The 17,427-nt window shown below is 35.7% G+C and overlaps 1 protein-coding gene across 3 annotated transcripts in view; it reads right to left on the bottom strand.

Moving 5' to 3' along the window:
* Positions 1-2,052: 2,052 nt before the first annotated feature.
* LOC100914422 (solute carrier family 22 member 5) overlaps positions 2,053-17,427 on the bottom strand; it is a 70,834-nt gene continuing 55,459 nt past the window's right edge. The window contains exons 7-10 of one of the 3 annotated variants that reach the window (XM_031953101.1): positions 13,687-13,901; positions 9,995-10,177; positions 7,593-7,728; positions 2,053-2,122 (exon numbers count right to left, since the gene is read on the bottom strand). In XM_031953101.1, coding sequence (XP_031808961.1) covers positions 2,068-2,122; positions 7,593-7,728; positions 9,995-10,177; positions 13,687-13,901 — 589 coding nt within the window. In that variant the 3' untranslated portion in view covers positions 2,053-2,067. Of the gene's footprint in view, positions 2,123-5,754; positions 6,184-7,592; positions 7,729-9,994; positions 10,178-12,583; positions 13,359-13,686; positions 13,902-17,427 lie in introns of those variants that run through there. The other 2 variants (XM_023503864.2, XM_031953100.1) reach the window with 2 other exon arrangements.

Raw genomic sequence — 17,427 nt, 5'->3', positions numbered from 1 at the left:
AGTCTCAACAACAATGTATTAGAATTCCCATTTCTTTATTCTATGTTGGTCCTGACATTAGAATTTTTTTACTTCTTTTACCATTCTAGAAGGTATAAGAGGTTTTTTGTTTTCTTGTTTACCTTGATTTCTGATTATTGGGGAATTCACAGTTCTATTTCATCTGGTTATTAACATCTATAAATTGTTCATATTCCTCAGCCATTATTTCCTTGTACAATATAAGTTTTATAGATATGTAATGTTAACTTATAGGGCCTGGATGACCAACCTTTATGTTTACTGCAAATATTTTCTCCAATCTTTTTTTTTAAATTTTAAAGATATTGCTTTATGTTGGGAAAATTCCTTTTTGTCTTTGTGTGATTAAACCTGTTGATTATTTTAGTACTATGCTCATTCTGTCACCTCATTTATGTCACTAGTTGTTTCAGCAATGCAAAATTAAGCCTGCACATTTTGTGCAATTTTTGTTCTTCTATAAATCCTCTAAAAAGGGGATTCATTCCACATTCAGCATGTGGAGGAGTCTTCCTTTAACTCTAGTGATATTGCCTGAACAACAATGAAGCATATAGGCTATTATTCACTGATAATCTTGCCTTTTTTCTGCCCTTCATTCTACTAGTTTTAGCCTCTGTTTCTCTCTTCTTGCCGAGAAACCATAAGGCATCACCATTACTTCACTTGTTCACCTAGGGACTTGATAAGAGTACATTATACATTTCCTTCTATATCTCCCCTCTCTCCATCAATGCAGATACACCCTCCCACTTTGCAGTTTTGTCCCACAAAATACCTGATTCCAAATTGCCTATGTGTTTTTGGGAGTAATCTATGGTCTTTCAGTTCTGCTCCTCCACCTTGGTTTCTTCTCTTTTTTCCCTCCAACTCCTTTACATCTTTGTTCCCTTCTGTATTTTTTCCCCCTTTTATCTCCTGTTGATTCCCTTCCCCTCCACCCCACCCCTATGGATTAGCTTTTCTTTTTCTTTTAAAAATAACCTCTAAACATTGGTAACTAATTTCATTACTTCATTACTTATTCTTTCTTTAATTATTGTATTTGTAAATCAGATATTCTGTTTGTCTTTTTCCCCCTCCCAGATTGTCTCAAATTCCTTTTGAATGGCCATCTTTTTTTTTTTTTCAATGATGATTAAGCCCAAGTTTGTAGACTTTATCATTTTGGGTTATAGCTTGAGCTCTTTTGCTTTTCTGATGATTCCATTCCTTTTTTTGAATTTCCCAAATTCATCCATTTGTTTGTTTGTTTATTTATTTATCTTAATCTTTTTATTTTTTCTGGAGGTGATCTATGGATTATTTGAATCAATGCCTGTTTTCTAGCCAGAAATTCTAGAAAATTCTTTTGCGTTACTTCCAGGATTTATCAAAAGCTTTTTAGATTTGTCATGTTCTTTTTAAATTGTCTCTGTCCATCCTATTTTTGAGGTCAATAGCTTATACTGATTGTGAGTTTAATATTGTTACCATTTTCTTTTCTTCAGATTGATTTTCTTCCACTTCAGTATTTTAATTTTGCATATCTATTATTCTCTTTTGTATTTTTTGAGAAACTTTATTATGGATTCAAAATTTTTTCCATGTCTGCTTTTTTACTTGTTCATTATTATATTGAAACTTCTTTAATTTTAAAATAAATTTTATTCATGTTTTTATGTCTTCATGGTTCCCCCCCTCCCCGGTTTTCCTCCCTCAACTCTTCCCAAAGTGCCAAACCAAATAAATAACAAATAGTATTTTTAGGACAAAAAAATGAAAGGAAAAATTAGCATAATTAATAAATACATTGAAAGAGTATAAAAATATGTGCAAAGTGAAGTTCTTGTAGACCTCTCATCTCTGCAGAAGGGTTGGGTAAGAAGAAACATAACTTCTTCTCTTATTCATTTTTTTTTTCTCTTTTAGGACATTTTGGAATTGCTATCCAAGCTCTCTTGGGATTCAACAAATCCCAAGTTGGGAGTCTGTATTTCATTGGACATTGATTCCTTCTCTATTTGTTGAGAGCTTTGTAATTTCTTTGTAATTTCTAATTATAATTTACTTACCATTTCCCCTTGTTTTAGAATTCTTTGTTGACTTACCTGTTTGTGTTCTGGATTTTTAATTGAACTTTCTTCTTCTAGAAATTTTTGATATTTCAACTTTTTCTCTTTTTACAGGATATGTCACCATTACTTTATGATTCCTCTTTTGTTTATGGGCATAAATTGTGGTCTACCTTGTTAGAGGATTTAAATGTCATTGGTCTTGGTTCTCCCCACTAGCCTCTGAGAGCATCAGATTGACCTCAATTATTGAGTTTCATTCTTCTTTTCTTCAGATCTAGTACAGTTTTTTTATGCTATTCCTCCATCCTGCTTTCTCTCTTAACTCTTGTCCTTTCCTTCTCCGTCTTGGCTGAAAAAGTATCACTTATTTCAGGGTTCTGGGAAGGTTGGAATAGTTTCTTAAGTTTTTGAAATCTCTAACCTAGGGAATTCTTTTAGGTAGAAGGCAGTATGCCTTGTGCTGATCAGTTACATGCAGGAATGGGAGGCTGGCAGGGAAGGTGTACTAATGCAGCTGCAGGGGATTCTAACATGGGCCCATCCACAACATATGGATCAGGTTCGTGTGTGTCTAATAATAAGAGCATGGAGTGTGGTAGAGTAGGGGTGCCGAGGGAGCAGCGGTTTTTCATTCTGATATTAATTCAAAAGAATTTTACCATATGGAAACTCACTTTTTTGTTCCCTTAATTCATCTGTCAGTATGTCACAAAATATATAATTATTCTTTGTGAATTTTTTTGAGAGTTATTGAGGACTGGGAAAAGTATTTGGTCCCCTGTTTTGGTCAAGTACCTACATAAATATATTGCATTTTTTCAGTTATCCTTTGGGTCCATGCTTGGTCATTATATGTTATATAACTCTTTCCACTTACATATTTGTAATCATTGTGAATATTGTTTTATGATTCTGCTTCACGTATTAATTCATATTAGACTTCCCATGCTTCCTTGAATTCTTTATATTAATCAGTACTTATAGCATTCATGAACCAATTTGTTTAATCCTTTCCTCATGAATCTATTTTGTTCCCAATTCTTTGCCACCACCAAAAAAAAATGATTGTAGATATTTCTTTTTGTCTTTGACAATATATGCTTGGCATATATTCTTAGTTGTAGACTCTCTAGGTTAAAGTATATGGACATTTTAGTCATTAATTTAGATTGCAAATTGTTTTCCAATAGGATCTAACCAATTTATAGCTCCACTAATAATCTATGTGTGTCTTTTCCCATGGTTCCTTCAACACTTTTTCCATCATTTGTTATCTTTACCAATTTGATTGTTGGTGTAAGGTGAAAACTCAGTTATTTCTGTGCTCTTATTAGTCGTTTGGAACAATCTTTAATATGGTTGTTAATAGTTTTTGATTCTTTTGAGGACTGCCCTAGTCTTGGCCCTTAACCACTTTCTAGATAGGTAACCCTGCAGACATTAAGATCTGGCCTCAGACACTTAAGTTAATAGCTGTATGACTTTAGATGAATTAATGAACCTCAGGCTGTCTTAATTTCCTCAACTGTAACATGGAAGTAATGATAATACCTACTTTCTAGGGTAGCTATGAGGACTAAATAACTTTTTTTTTTTAAACTAGGAAGCATTAAGTGTCTGAGGCCAGATTTGAACTCAGGTCCTCCTGACTTCAGGGCTGGTACTCTATCCACTGCACCAAATAGCTGCCCACTAAATAATATTTGAAAAGCATTTAGCACAGTTCCTGAAACACAGGTGTTTAATAAATGCTTTACTTTTAAAAAATTTCCTTCTGTCCATCAGAAAATGACTCTTTTAATATTTAGATGTCATTTTGAGTTTATTATGGTATATGGGATAAGATGTTGATCTAAACTTAATTTCTGCTAAGGTTTTTTATTTGTTTTAGTAGTTCTTGTCACATAGGAAGGTTTTCCCTGAGTAATTTATATTGGTTTATTAATCATGAAGTTGTTTAATTCAGTTTTCTTATTTTTCCTTACTTTGTCTATTCCATTGAACTACTTTTCTATTTTTAGCCAGTACCAAATTATTTTGATGGTTACTATTTTATAATACAATTTGAGATCTTAAAGTGAAGAGCAGCCATCACTTTGAGATAGAGGATAGTTTAAGTAAATACATAGAAGAGTGAGCAGGAAGGGGTAACAGCTAGTATTCCATTTTGGTGGTATACAACAGTGTTATATATGAAGAGGATCAATATTACTAAAGTTAAAAAAGTAGATGGAAGTCAGTTTGTGGACACCTTTAGGTAATTGGCTCAGGAATTTATACTTTATCTTATGGGTAGGATGCCCTTTGAGTGATTTCTCCAGCAAGGACAATGGGTGACACTAACTTCAGCCCTCTCTCTAACCAAGTTCTGCTGTGTGGCTACTAGGCTACATATTTAAGTCAGTTTAGGGTTGGGAGGACACATGGGTGGGCTGGTTATGGAGAGGTCAGTCTGTGAGAGAAGTTTGGGTTGTATAACCAGAATTGCTGGGGGGTTGGGGCATTAATTTATGGATGATGAATTCGTTTGACTCACAAGGAGATCTATTCCATTTACCTTGGCCATTGAATCAGCCAGGTTGAATTCATACAAAATCATTTGGAAGATAGAGTGGATGATGATAAAATATTTTATCACTTAGGTAAATAAAGTAGTAGAGAGATAACAGAAGTAAAAATTGAAGACAGCTAACACTTATTTTAAAAAATGTTTATTAAAGTTTCTTATATCCCTAAGATATCACAGTAGTTTTCACAAAAATGCATTTTTGACCAGGGGAAGAATATGTTTTAGTAGTATGTACCATGACAATAGAATCAAGGGGAAAAAAGAAGACAAATAGAAAGCTTATTACCCCCCTTCTACCATCTTACCCCCCAATAAGTTTCAACTATGGTTGTCATATGACTTAAGTAAGTACCTCTGTTACTTGGATGGGTAATTATACTCACACCCACAATCTAATAGGAGAAACTCGAATCATATTCACAGTCTTAGTCATTTTTTCTATGATAAGAGATCAGAAAAGGAAAGCACCCCATGTCGTCACTTTTGGCATCTATACAAGTGCTAGTAGTATTGGCTTCTAGCAAATATTTACTCACATCCAGTTTATTTGTAGCTGGGCATAGATGGAAGAAATTTAGAGACTAGTTAGCCCCCCTTTCCAAGTATAATTTGAAGGGCAAATGATTTAAAGAAAAAGTTGTCCTCTCTATACTCTGCAAGAAAAATTTCAAGACTTTGAGAAAACAGATATTAACCTATTTTTCTCTCCCTAACCTCCCCAACATATTCTGTGTTCTCTTGAAACTACTTCAAACAAAAAACAATAACAACCATAACTACAACCAATGTTCTTGGAGCAACATTAAAGGTTTCACATATTTAACAAGGGGGAAAAAGTGCAGAGTTGTGATGTTTTATTTTATGTGGGTCTGGATAAGTTCAGTCCTAATTTGATCACCCCACTAACTGTACTGAGTAATCAGAGAAATTCTGCTGGTAAACTGCTGCAAGGATGTTGCCATTCTATATAATAAAATCCATTTCCACTCTAACATTCAAATTTTCTCAGTCTCTGTACTTTCTTTAGCCCTTGGGAAATAAGTCTGGTTAAGTATTCCTTGGGAACACAAGAAAACAAGACAAGTGAAGTTAGCATCCCTCAGCAAATGAAGAAAGGAAGAAAAATAAATATTTAATTTTATTTGTGCCCTTTTTTTCCAGAAAATCTCAAATTTACTCTGTAAATTTAGTACATCACCCCCAGATCCACTTCAAATGCTATTAATTCTAGTACTTATTGAGAGGAGCCAAATCCATTTTGATATTGAAAGCAACCTGGGTCTTGATTTCTCTAAGGACAGTGTCTATGTGCCAACTTAACAAGGGAGGAATGGGTTCAATGTCATAAATACCAGGATATTTAACACCCAGGACATTCAGTGTTCTCATAAGCCCTCATAGAAAAGTTTTCTGCAGTTTCTTACTAAATACAGGCTTCACTAAAAGGCTGTGGTTTTAAGGACTGTGAGTCTCTCTTCTTCTTTTAATATCCTTGTGTCAGTGCTGTTGCTGCTGTGAGTGTGTCGGTATTTTATTCTGTAAGAAAAGTGGTAAATGAAATTTAGTAAGAAATGTAGAAAGCCAGCCTCTATCAGAGATATTATCTATTTCAATCATAGCATAGCATTTAACATCATATTAGAAAATATTTATTTATGTAAATAAATACATATATATTTATGCATAATGTATATATTTATAAATATAAATATTTATATTTAAAAGAGTAGAATTTCACTAAGGAAAAAAAGAAAAACCATATCCTATATGTCTCTTATGATTGTTCTTCCCATTGTCTGCAATGGACTAAACCTCTCGTTTCTGTGGAGATGATAGGTATAGAGATGATGTTGGGCAGGATCAGATAACATGTACCTGTAGTGTTTTAATATACCAGAGACTAAATTATTCCCTCACCTCTCCCCCCTCCCTACATCTCTATTCCACTCAGAAAATATTTCTATGCTATTTCACTGGCCATCTTTCATACCTGGAATGCTCTCTATCCTCATATTCACCTTCTGGCTTTCTTTAAGAACCAGATAAAATTCCACCTTCTACAGGAAACTTTTCCTGATCCCCCTTAATTCTATGCTTTCCTTCTGTTAATTATCTCGTTTATCTTGTGTGTAGCTATGAGTGTGTACAAACACATCCACACATCCACAGAGTTTGTATAGAGGTATTTGCATGTTGTCTCCTCCATTGGATTCTGAGCATCTTTTGTTTTTAACTGTTTTTTTTTTTTATTAAAGCCTTTTATTTTCAAAACATATGCATGGATAATTTTTCAATACTGACCCTTGCAAAACCTTGTGTTTCAAATTTCCCCCCTTCCTCCATACCCTCTCCTAAATGGCAAGTAATCCAATATATGTTAAACATGGTAAAAATATATTAAATCCAATATAGGCATACATATTTACATAATTATCTTGCTGCACAAGAAAAATCAGATCAAAAAGGAAAAAAAGAGAAAGAAAATAAAATTCAAGCAAACAACAACAGAAAGAGTAAAAATGCTATGTTGTGATCCATAGTCAGTTCCCACAATCCTCTCTCTGGGTGTAGATGGCTCTCTTCATCACAAGATCATTGGAACTGGCCTGAATTATCTCTGAGCACCGTTGAGAAGAGAGACTGGTATCCCCAATGTTTAGTTCAGTGCCTGCCACTGAACATAGTAGGTGCTTAATAAACATTTACTAACTGATAGCAAGATCACTGGACCCACTTTCCCTAGTAAGCATTGCATGGAAAGTTTTTTTGGGCTTTTCTATCTTTATTGTGGACTACTCCAAGGAAATAAACTATTCCTGTTACACTACATAAAAATCCACAGAGTTCTGTGGTATCCGAATGGACTAGCCGGGGAGAATGCTAACTGTGAAGGTTGATTGAATCAAGAAGAAATGAGATAGACAGGATCTCAGAGATTTCCTTACCCTTTGACCCTCAGCATCTGATCAATGGTATCTGGGAGAGGGATCCCGAAGCTCTCTGGGAGGAACAAGGTAAGGATGGCTGTCAGGACGGTCAGACTCCCCATGAGGATGTAAGGCAGGAATCGGTCATAGGCACCTAAGACACAGAAGATCTGGGTAATTACACTGGGACTGTGCCATGCTATATGCTTGTCATTTGGCTCTGGTACTTACTGAGGGAGTCTTTCAAGCCTCTATGCTTCCCATCTCCCCTTCCCTATCCCATCCTTGCTTCCTCCCACCAGCTCCCACAACACAAAGTTCAGAACAGATTTGCCTATCGGTTCAGCATTGCTGTGACTTACCGGAAGCAAAGGCCAATGGGCTGAGGACCATAGCCTCTTGGGCATCTATATGACTGCAGCTAATCAAGGATGCTCTTGAGGGCCAGTACACTTGGTATTGTTACTGTATGTTTCCCAGTGTCATACTTCCAAAGCCACTAGTGCATCAGCTGATAGAAATAACATTACTAGACGAGCCCCACCGATCTACAGCCTGTCTATGTATTTTTATGCTATGTGAGGCAAGTTTCTGCTTGTTGGAACCACCTGGCTTGTGCATGAAGGACTGCAAATGCTCAAGGGCAGAATACCCCAGATCCAAAGACAGAGATCACAGCTGGGTAAATTGGCTACCTCTGGCTGAGGAATAATTCTCTACTACAAAGCCAAGACTGGCCACAAGATCATCAAATTAAGAAAAGAAACCAAGTGGTGAAAGCATTTAATTTGAAGTCAGAAAAGAGGAGTCTCAATTCTGGCTTGGGCCTTTAATAACTCTATGAACCTAATAAATATGGGGATTTTTATATAGCTCCTTTATTCTCAGGATCTCAAACATATATTTATATGGGAGAAGATGAAAGTAGCTAAGGCAAAAATAATAAATAACCAAATGTGAGCTTTTATATTTCTTGGTTATTTTCTCATTTGAAAACTAAGGATCTCTTTACAGCAAGTATCTATGATAAAGGCCTCACTTATCAAGTATATAGAGAACTGAGTCAAATTTATAAGAATACAAGCTATTCCCCAATTGATAAATGGTCAAGGGATATTAATAAGCAGTTTCAGATAAATAAATCAAAATTATCTCTAATCATATGAAGAAGTGCTCTAAATTATTTTTGATTAAATAGAAATTAAAATAACTCTGGGGTACCACCTCATACCTATCAGATTGGCTAATGTTACAAAAAAAGAAAATGATAAATATTGGAGAAGATGTGGGAAAATTGGAACACTAATACACTGTTGGTGAAGTTGTGAACTGATCCAGTCATTCTGGAAAGCAATGTGGAACCTAAGCCAAAGAGCAACCAAACTATGCATTTTGGATCTAGCAATATTTTTTACTAGTTCTGTATTCTAGAGAGATCATAAAAAAGCTAAAAGGACTTACATGTGAAAAATACTTATATCAGCCCTTTTCATGGTGGTAAAATATTGGAAATTAAGGTGACAACTATTAAATGGGGAATGATTGAATAAGCACTAACATATAAATGTTATAGAACACTATTGTACAATAAGAAATGCACAGGCAGATTTCAGAAAAATCTGGAAAGACTCGTATAAACTGATACAAAGTGAAATGAGCAGGACTAGGAAGAAAACATTATATATAATATCAGCAACATTGTGTGATGATCAACTATGACTGATTCAATTGTTCCCAGACAATTGATCTAAGACAAATAAAAAGAACTCATGAAGGAAAATGCTATCCATATCCAGATAAAGAAGTGATGGATTCTGAATGCAGATTGATGCATACTTTTTTCACTTACTTTACTCTTTTTTTCTTTTTGATTTGTTTCTTCTTTCACAACTGTGACTAATATGGAGTTTTTTTTTTTTTTTTTACAAGTGATCACATGCATAACCTCTATCAAATTGCCTACAATTTTAGGAAGAGGGGAGGGGAAGGAGGAACTAAAAATCTTGTAAAAATGATTCCCCCCAAATTGTCTTGATATTCAATTGGGGGAAAATAAAATACTATTTTAAAAAAAAGAAGAAAAAGTTAAGTTCCATTCCTACAATCAGCCCAGGTACCTTCTTGCCACTAACCCATGAATTATGCTTTTTGGTCACCCAGAGACACCACGTGGTAGAATCATACATTTTCAGAGTTGGAAGGGTCCTTGGAAATCACCTTTTAACTCTGAACAGAATTTAAGTGATCACCTCACTCTTTATTGAACTTAGCTTTTCATAGAATAACTTTATAGGGAATTCAAGGACTATGTTAAAGCCAACAGTTTGTTCATATCTTGTGCTAAACTCTATCATGTTAGCTTAGGAATATGACTGTTATATTCCTGTTGTCCAGATTGCACACGTTCCATAGTGACTCACCGAGATAAACAAAATAAGGAGACAAGATGCTGCCCAGTCGAGAAGCCATGGAACTGGCTCCCACACCCATGTTCCTGACCACTGTGGGATAGAGCTCAGCTGTGTACACGTACACCATGGCAAATGCACAGGTAATCCCGAACTTCCCGATCATCACCAAGGTAGTTGATAAGAGGTATAAATCTGGGGAGAGAGAGTAGGGGCAGGAAGACCATCCTTCAGTGAGGTTTGGAGCAAGTATCCTGCCTGCCACGTCACTTGGATCACTTCTAAAATGCTGATTGACTTCTTCTTGCTTCAAGATTTTCCCTTTATACAATGAAGACCTCTCCATTTCTTTGTCAGTTTGTATAACTTCCTAATGTAGAGAGAGAGTTGTACCCGAGGTCCTGATTCCAGTCTAGTGCATGTATGAAATCCACTTGGAAACCCTAGGACATGTGTGCTGACCACTGTCAGAATAGTGTCACGAAGAAATGGAGAGCCTCAGCCTATATATGGAAAGAATACTAATGAGGTCCTTTCAAGAGCCAAATTTTTGACTTTATTATAACCTAAGGGTTGTTATATTTGGCTCTATAATGTCCTATGTATTGATAGTTATTGAATCTGATCCCCAAACATTCCCACTGTGAATATGCTTTTCTGTTTTTTTTTAAGTTTTTAAACTTATCTTAAATTTAAATTCAAAATAAGAAAACATTGCACAGCAGAACACGAGAGGTTTTAATATAAAGCAATAAATTTCCCTTTCAGGAAAACCTATGTAATAAATTCTATACATTATTTTTTAAATGTCCAGCTTTTCTTTTATTCTTTGCTGTGCATTTTTTACTTTGTTTTTCTCCTCTCTCCAAAGAAGGCATTATATATATTTGTACATATCTGTATATGCATATATGTAAATATGCACATAGACATCTATAAACATATACTAATGTACACTAATATACATATATATGTAAGACCATATGATGCTTATTTCTACTTGTCATCTGTTTCTCTGCAGGTGGATAGCATCTTCTTTTCTAAGTCTAAGGCTTCCTATGTTTTTTTTTAAATCAACCAACTCATCATTTCCTATACCACAGCAATATTATAGTCCATTCACATTCTAAGAGACTATGAAAGTTTTTTTCCCCACCTTTTCCATATTCCTTTTATTCTTGACTGCATAGATTTTATTTATACAGGAAAATTTTAATTGATCCATTTTATACTTCAAAAATGCTTTCACCTTACTACTGAATCTGTTTCTTTTACATCTTTTTTCCCCTGGTTCCTTTGAAGTTCTTAATCTTTTGTTCTTCTAAATGAAGTATTTTTGTTTTTTCTAACTTAGAAAGATGTTTTCTTAGTAATTTAAATGGGATGTCATTACATAAATAGATTAGTTAAGTAAAATTATTATTTTAAAAAGTTATATTGGCTTTATTTAACAATGAACAATAAATATTATTTAGTTCTGACTTTATTTGGATAAAATGTTTTGTGTTTATATTTGTATAGTTCCTATGTCTGTTTTGGCAGATATACTCTCAAAATATTTTATACTGTCTAGTTATTTTAAATAGTTTAAAACAATATTGAATAATATGATTGACCCAGAGTATAATCTCCCTATTATTCTCTTTTGATTAAATCTGTTTTAAAATGCTTTATCTTTGTCTGAAGTCACGATTACTACCTCAACTTTTTAATATAATTCTATTCATGAAGTTTATGTTTGTATTTCTCATTTTTACAGCATTTCCTAAAAATAACATATTGTCAAATTCAGATTTTTAATCCATTATTTTTGTTATATGGACAAATTCATGCTATTCACATTCTAAGCTACAATTACTTGTATATATCCCTCCTTTCTATTTTTCTTCATTATCTTTCTCACCCTAATCCTATCCCTTCTTACTGTTCTGCTTTACTTCTATCTGCTACTTTGCCTTCCTATTTCTTATCCTACTCTTTCCTTCAAGAATCTTGTTTTCTCCTCCTACTCTATGCCCTTGTCCTCCTATTTCTTTTTGAAGTTAGAAGACTTTTATTCTTAAATATATGTTGTTTCCTCTTTAACCCAGTCCTGATGAGAATAAGATTTCCGTATTACCCATCTTCCACCAATATTAACTCCCTCTGCGTCAATTTTTCCTTTTTTTATTTTAGCCTCATTTATAGGAGATAATTGCTCCTTTTGATCTTTCCTTACACAGCTTTATTTCCATTTCCATTTTTTAAATCACATCATCATATTCAGAGCAGCCCAAACCTTTCTTTCAAACTAATAATGACAAATAAAAACGATAGTCATTTAAAGACCGATATTTTCATATATAAGAAATAAATGATTTGATTTTCTTGAGACCTTTATAAGTCCTTCTTAGTGTTTTTATTTTTCCTGAATGTCATATGCCAATTTTTCCCTTAATTTCTGCTCTTTTTGTCATCAATACTTGAAAGTTTCAGTTTGTTAAATGTTCCATTTTTTTTTTTCATTTAGGTTTATACTTAACTTTGCTGAGTAAGCTATCCTTAGTCATAACCCCAGCTCTTTTGCTCTATAAAATATAGTATTTCAAGATGAATTTATTTCTAAAGTATGGAGCCCCGTGCTGCATCCATTCATATTTACTTCACTTTTAGCTGCCTGTGGAGTTTGTTCCCCAGATGGGGGTTCATATTCTTCATTTACTCCATTCTGCACTTCCCAAGACTGATTTCTTCAGACCCATCCCAATGTCCCTTAGGTTATTTAACTAGTTTCAGTCAGATAACCTAACAGTAACATGTCAGTGCCATCTTGGAGGAGTCAAAATCTCCTGACACTCTTTAAGGATGCCTCCTCACATTAGCACTTGTATGTAGTTTAGCACTTTCCCTATAATAAATGCTCTGCTAGAAGATTCTGGATAGATTCTGGGGACACTGGAGCTGGTGAGCAATAAAGTAATATTTCTCTATTAAGCTATTTCTGTCCACTATACCTTGGCCTGGGTAAATGAAGACCTCTTAGAGGTTAGAAGTAATCTCTTAGTTGGATTTCCCAACCACTGACCTGGCTCAGTTCAGGACTCTGTCCCAAGAACATGGGACTAGGAATGGCTATTCACTAAGGATACCTAGTGTCAGCGTTTGCCCTCAATTCCTATGTTGCTTTTGCCTCCTTAAGACAGGGAAATGATGCAGTTCAGTACAGGACAGGACAAGAATATGACATGGGATATTTGGTTCCTGCCTGTGGTAACAGGATGGTTAGAGGGATAGGAAGAAATAATTCCTGCTTTGCAAGTTTTCCTTTCTTTCTACCAAGAAATATTTCTCACCCGAGAGTCAGATGTGTTGGCCACAATCAAGGCAGTGTCAATGTCTGTAAGAAAAAAGGGTTTTAACAGTGATTGGGCTCATTAAGCATAGGTTCATGGTAGGAAAAATGGAACAGGAATAGCTCTTTTCTCTTCTGGAGAGAAAACAATGCCAGACATATTTCTTAACTGCTCAGGACTGGGATAAAATTAAAGGAGCTGGAGATCCCTCTCTAAATGCTGGTTTAAAAGAATACCCTGGTCTTATAGAGAAGTGCATATCCAGGGTCCTCAGCCAGTAATGTTAGATCACCTAGTAGGAATGGACATTTGGTTTGCTAGCATGGGAGTGTGCCAAGAAAACAAAAAAAGCATGGCCTATAGGACCCTCACCTGGGGGTACTAGTTGTATGAAGAGAAGAACACTGCCGCCCAGAAAAAGGGCAGATGACATGGAATACCGTCGGGGCAGGGTCCGTAAGAGCAGCCAAGCAATAATGTATGCAGGGACTTCGATCACAGCAGAGAGGAAGCAGTTCACGTAGCTATCCCCGTGTAAATTTGGAGTGTCAAGTGAAAGGCCAAAGTAGCCCACTGATATTGTCATCCTGTTAAGAAATGGTGATAGTTAAGGGGAGAACAAAGCTAGAGAGATAATTCTCACCCCATTCCACAACATGAGTTAACACTGTCTAGCCTCTGAAGGAATCTTTTGTGATTGAATTATTGCAAGAAGCAAAAGTAGAGGAAACTTCCTGAGTAAATTTACTGAGAAGGAAGCTACAAGCAAATTCATCTAGCTACGAATAATTACCACTGCAACTTTCAGCTTCATCTTCAGATGATTTCATACAGAAATGAACTGTTGCCAGGGCTGATAAAGAAAAAAGAATAATTTCCAATATGCTTATTAGTCTACCTCCCCCCGGGCATATAATACACAAAAGAACTTTGTCATTCATCTCAGAAAACCACAAACTAGACATATGGAGGAAGAGTGATCCTGAATTCCCTCTCTGACCACTAAGAAGAAAGTGCAAAGGGCACTTTTATGAGGGCAGATTTATAATGAATATTAAACAATTTAATAACTAGAAACACCCATGTTGAAGGAAGAACTGAAAATTGATGAAAGCTTAATGTCAGAAACATGGCAGGTCAGAGCTGGAAAGTGACCTCAGAATTGATTCAGTTCAATCCTTCTATTTCCCAATTGAGGAAACTGAGGCTCAGAGAAATAAAGCAACCCAGTCCAGATCACACAGTGAATCGGTTACAGAATGAGATCAAATGAAAGTGAAAAAAGGTACTGATTAGACCCTCTGATTGCAGTCATTAAGAAAAAAAACCCGATGAGAAAAACAGACAAAAGTCAGCTCTCTAAAGAGAAGGGCCTTTCTTTTTCTGAATTTTTAGAATTTTAGGCCACCCCCTACCCTTCACCCCCAGCAGCCCTACTCCTTACTCCATGATCCAGTAATTGACCTCCTTGTTGTACCACATCCAAGACCCTCCATCTCTTTGGCCCCAAGCTTGGAAGGCTCTCCCTCCTCATCTCTACCTCCTGGTATTATCTCTGATTTCCTTCAAGTCCAGACACAATTTCACCTTTTATAGGAAGCCTTTTCAGATCTCTCTTAATTGTTGTACCTTTCCTTTGTTAGTGGTTACCTATTTATCATATATATATATATATATATATACATATATATATATGTGTGTGTGTGTGTATAATTTCTGTACATGTTGTCCTGCCTCTCCACATTCCCTCTTCCCCCACTCCAGTTCCCTTTACAATGTGGGCTCCTTAAGAACAGAGACCCTATTTTGACTTTATTTGTGTCCTCAGTGCTTAGTACATACATAGTAGATGCTTAATAAATGTTCATTGAGTGAAGATCAAATCAGAGAATTTATGTTAAATATTCTTAAAAACTCAAAGAACTGGCAGTTATTATTTGTAGAATGATTTGCCTTTACTAGAATTAAAGCCTCCAAAAAAATGGACCAGCCACTGATCACTGCCACTACTCCCAAATTCCTACCTTGAAACCTCTCTCATATATAATCATCCTGATCTCAATTTCAATCTATATTAAATTGTAATATTTCTTTTGTGCCCCCCAAACTCCAATCACTTATACATTTTTTCCCTTACAGAGATTGGAGGTAACTCATAAACTTGTCATTCAGATGGAGAATCTTACTAGGAGGTTCATTTTATTTTAATTTAACTTATAATTATATATTTATATCTTATATCTATAAGATTTATATATAATATATAAAATAAAATTAATTTATTTTAATTAAGTCCATGGCTTCTGAATCCTGATATTCTATATGGAGGATGATATCCTCCATTCCAACACATGCACTCTCACCCACACCAAGTCTCAGGGGACCTGATGGACCCCAAGGTTAACTGGAAAGAAATATTCTACCCTCATTGGCCCCAGATCATATTTCCATTTATAGGCTGAGCCCTGAATACAGGAAGTGTTTAGTCCATGGCACCAAGGGGCCAGCACTTATATTCTAGGAGTGAGGCTATGCTGAGTCAGGGTGTGGCAGGTATGATCTGAGGCTAACTTTTAGGGTTGTTTTGCATGTTGAAACCCTTACAGATGTTCTTTTTCAAAAGTATTCTTTAATACCTTGAACAACTGAAATCACGGTGAAAAGTAGGGAACCACTGAGTGATTCACTGTAGCTTGGAAATTCCCAGTGTAGCTGGGATCCTTGCTGTATCTTGTGTGAGATACTGGCATTTAAGAAACCCATGCTATTCCTTAGAAATGAATGACTCACAAACACCCCCGATCTCTAACATAACATGCCTGGATTTTCTGTTAGAGTAGCTCCATAAAGCACACGTCATGATTCAGTGTCTGTCTGTCTGTCTCTCCCCGAGGCAGGATTGGTATCTGTGTTTTGAACTTCAAGTCTAGCACCCTAGCCATTATACCTCTCCCTTAGAGGCAGGGGGTACTCCATCATTTGGGTGACTTTTCCCAAATTGGATATATAGGATTTGCTTGAAAATCTTCAAAAGCATTTCCCCCTTCTTACTTAAAGTGCTGAAGATCATTTAGTTGCTAAAATTCCTTGGTCTTGTCATAAGGAGTTTTGTCAGTAACATTGAAGACCATGTGATTGAGTACATCTTTCTTCCCCTATCCCCTAGTCACTTCTAAACAGATTATCCCATAAATAAGAAAGGATCTATCTATAATAAGGGGCAGATAGGTGGCAGAGTGGATAGAATATCAGGCCTGGACCCAAGAAGACTCATCTTCCTAAGTTAAAATCCAGCCTCAGATATTTCCTAGTTGTGTGATGCTGGGTAATTAACTTAAATGGCAAACCACTCCAGTATCTTTGCCAAGAAAATCCCAAAAAGGGTTGGAAGAGCTGGATGCGATTAAACAACAAATTTAATAAAGACCTGAAAATATAGTTCATCCTTATCATTACTATTATTAGTCTCTGTTAATAATTTTTGTGTTTACAGCCCTGTGTATTATAGAGAATGATTTAGAAAAGTTGACAGACTTTGAGCTCTTAAACCCTCTTGGTCTTGAACCTTCTGACTAGAAGAGACTTAAGGAAACAGCCCTGTTCATTCCCCTGCCTCCAGAGAATACTTTCCAAACCATCCCAGAGAGGAAAATCCATCCTGTCTTCATCTTCCAAAGTAGTTACTGTTTCCAGATATGCGATAATGGCCCCACCAATGCACAGGATATGGAACCTCCACCTCCATACCCACTACTTTAAGCAGTCAAGAAGGCTTGGAGAAAGGGATATTGTTTTTTTTGTAGGGCTTCATCTGTACTCCCATAACCATTATTTACCCATGTGGAGCTGAGTTTGACTCCTGTTTTGGAATCCATAAACTGAGAGAATCTGGGAGCTGTCTCAGGATTTGGGGTGACATGGGGCTTCTTTTGCTTACTTGTCTTCATTTATATTTTTGTTTCTTCAGTTCTGGTTCTTAGGGGGATCCATTTTCCCTTTTCCTGCTCTTATCTTCCAATATGAAGATTAAAGAGCTTTGTAGAGAGTGAATCCAGCATTTTTGCCAAGCCTCTTCCAACATTCCTTTATAATAACCCCTCAAAAAATTGCCAA

The sequence above is a fragment of the Sarcophilus harrisii genome, chromosome 2 (genome assembly GCF_902635505.1).
Source record: "Sarcophilus harrisii chromosome 2, mSarHar1.11, whole genome shotgun sequence".
Lineage (NCBI taxonomy): Eukaryota > Metazoa > Chordata > Mammalia > Dasyuromorphia > Dasyuridae > Sarcophilus > Sarcophilus harrisii.
This window is presented reverse-complemented; position numbering and strand designations above follow the sequence as displayed.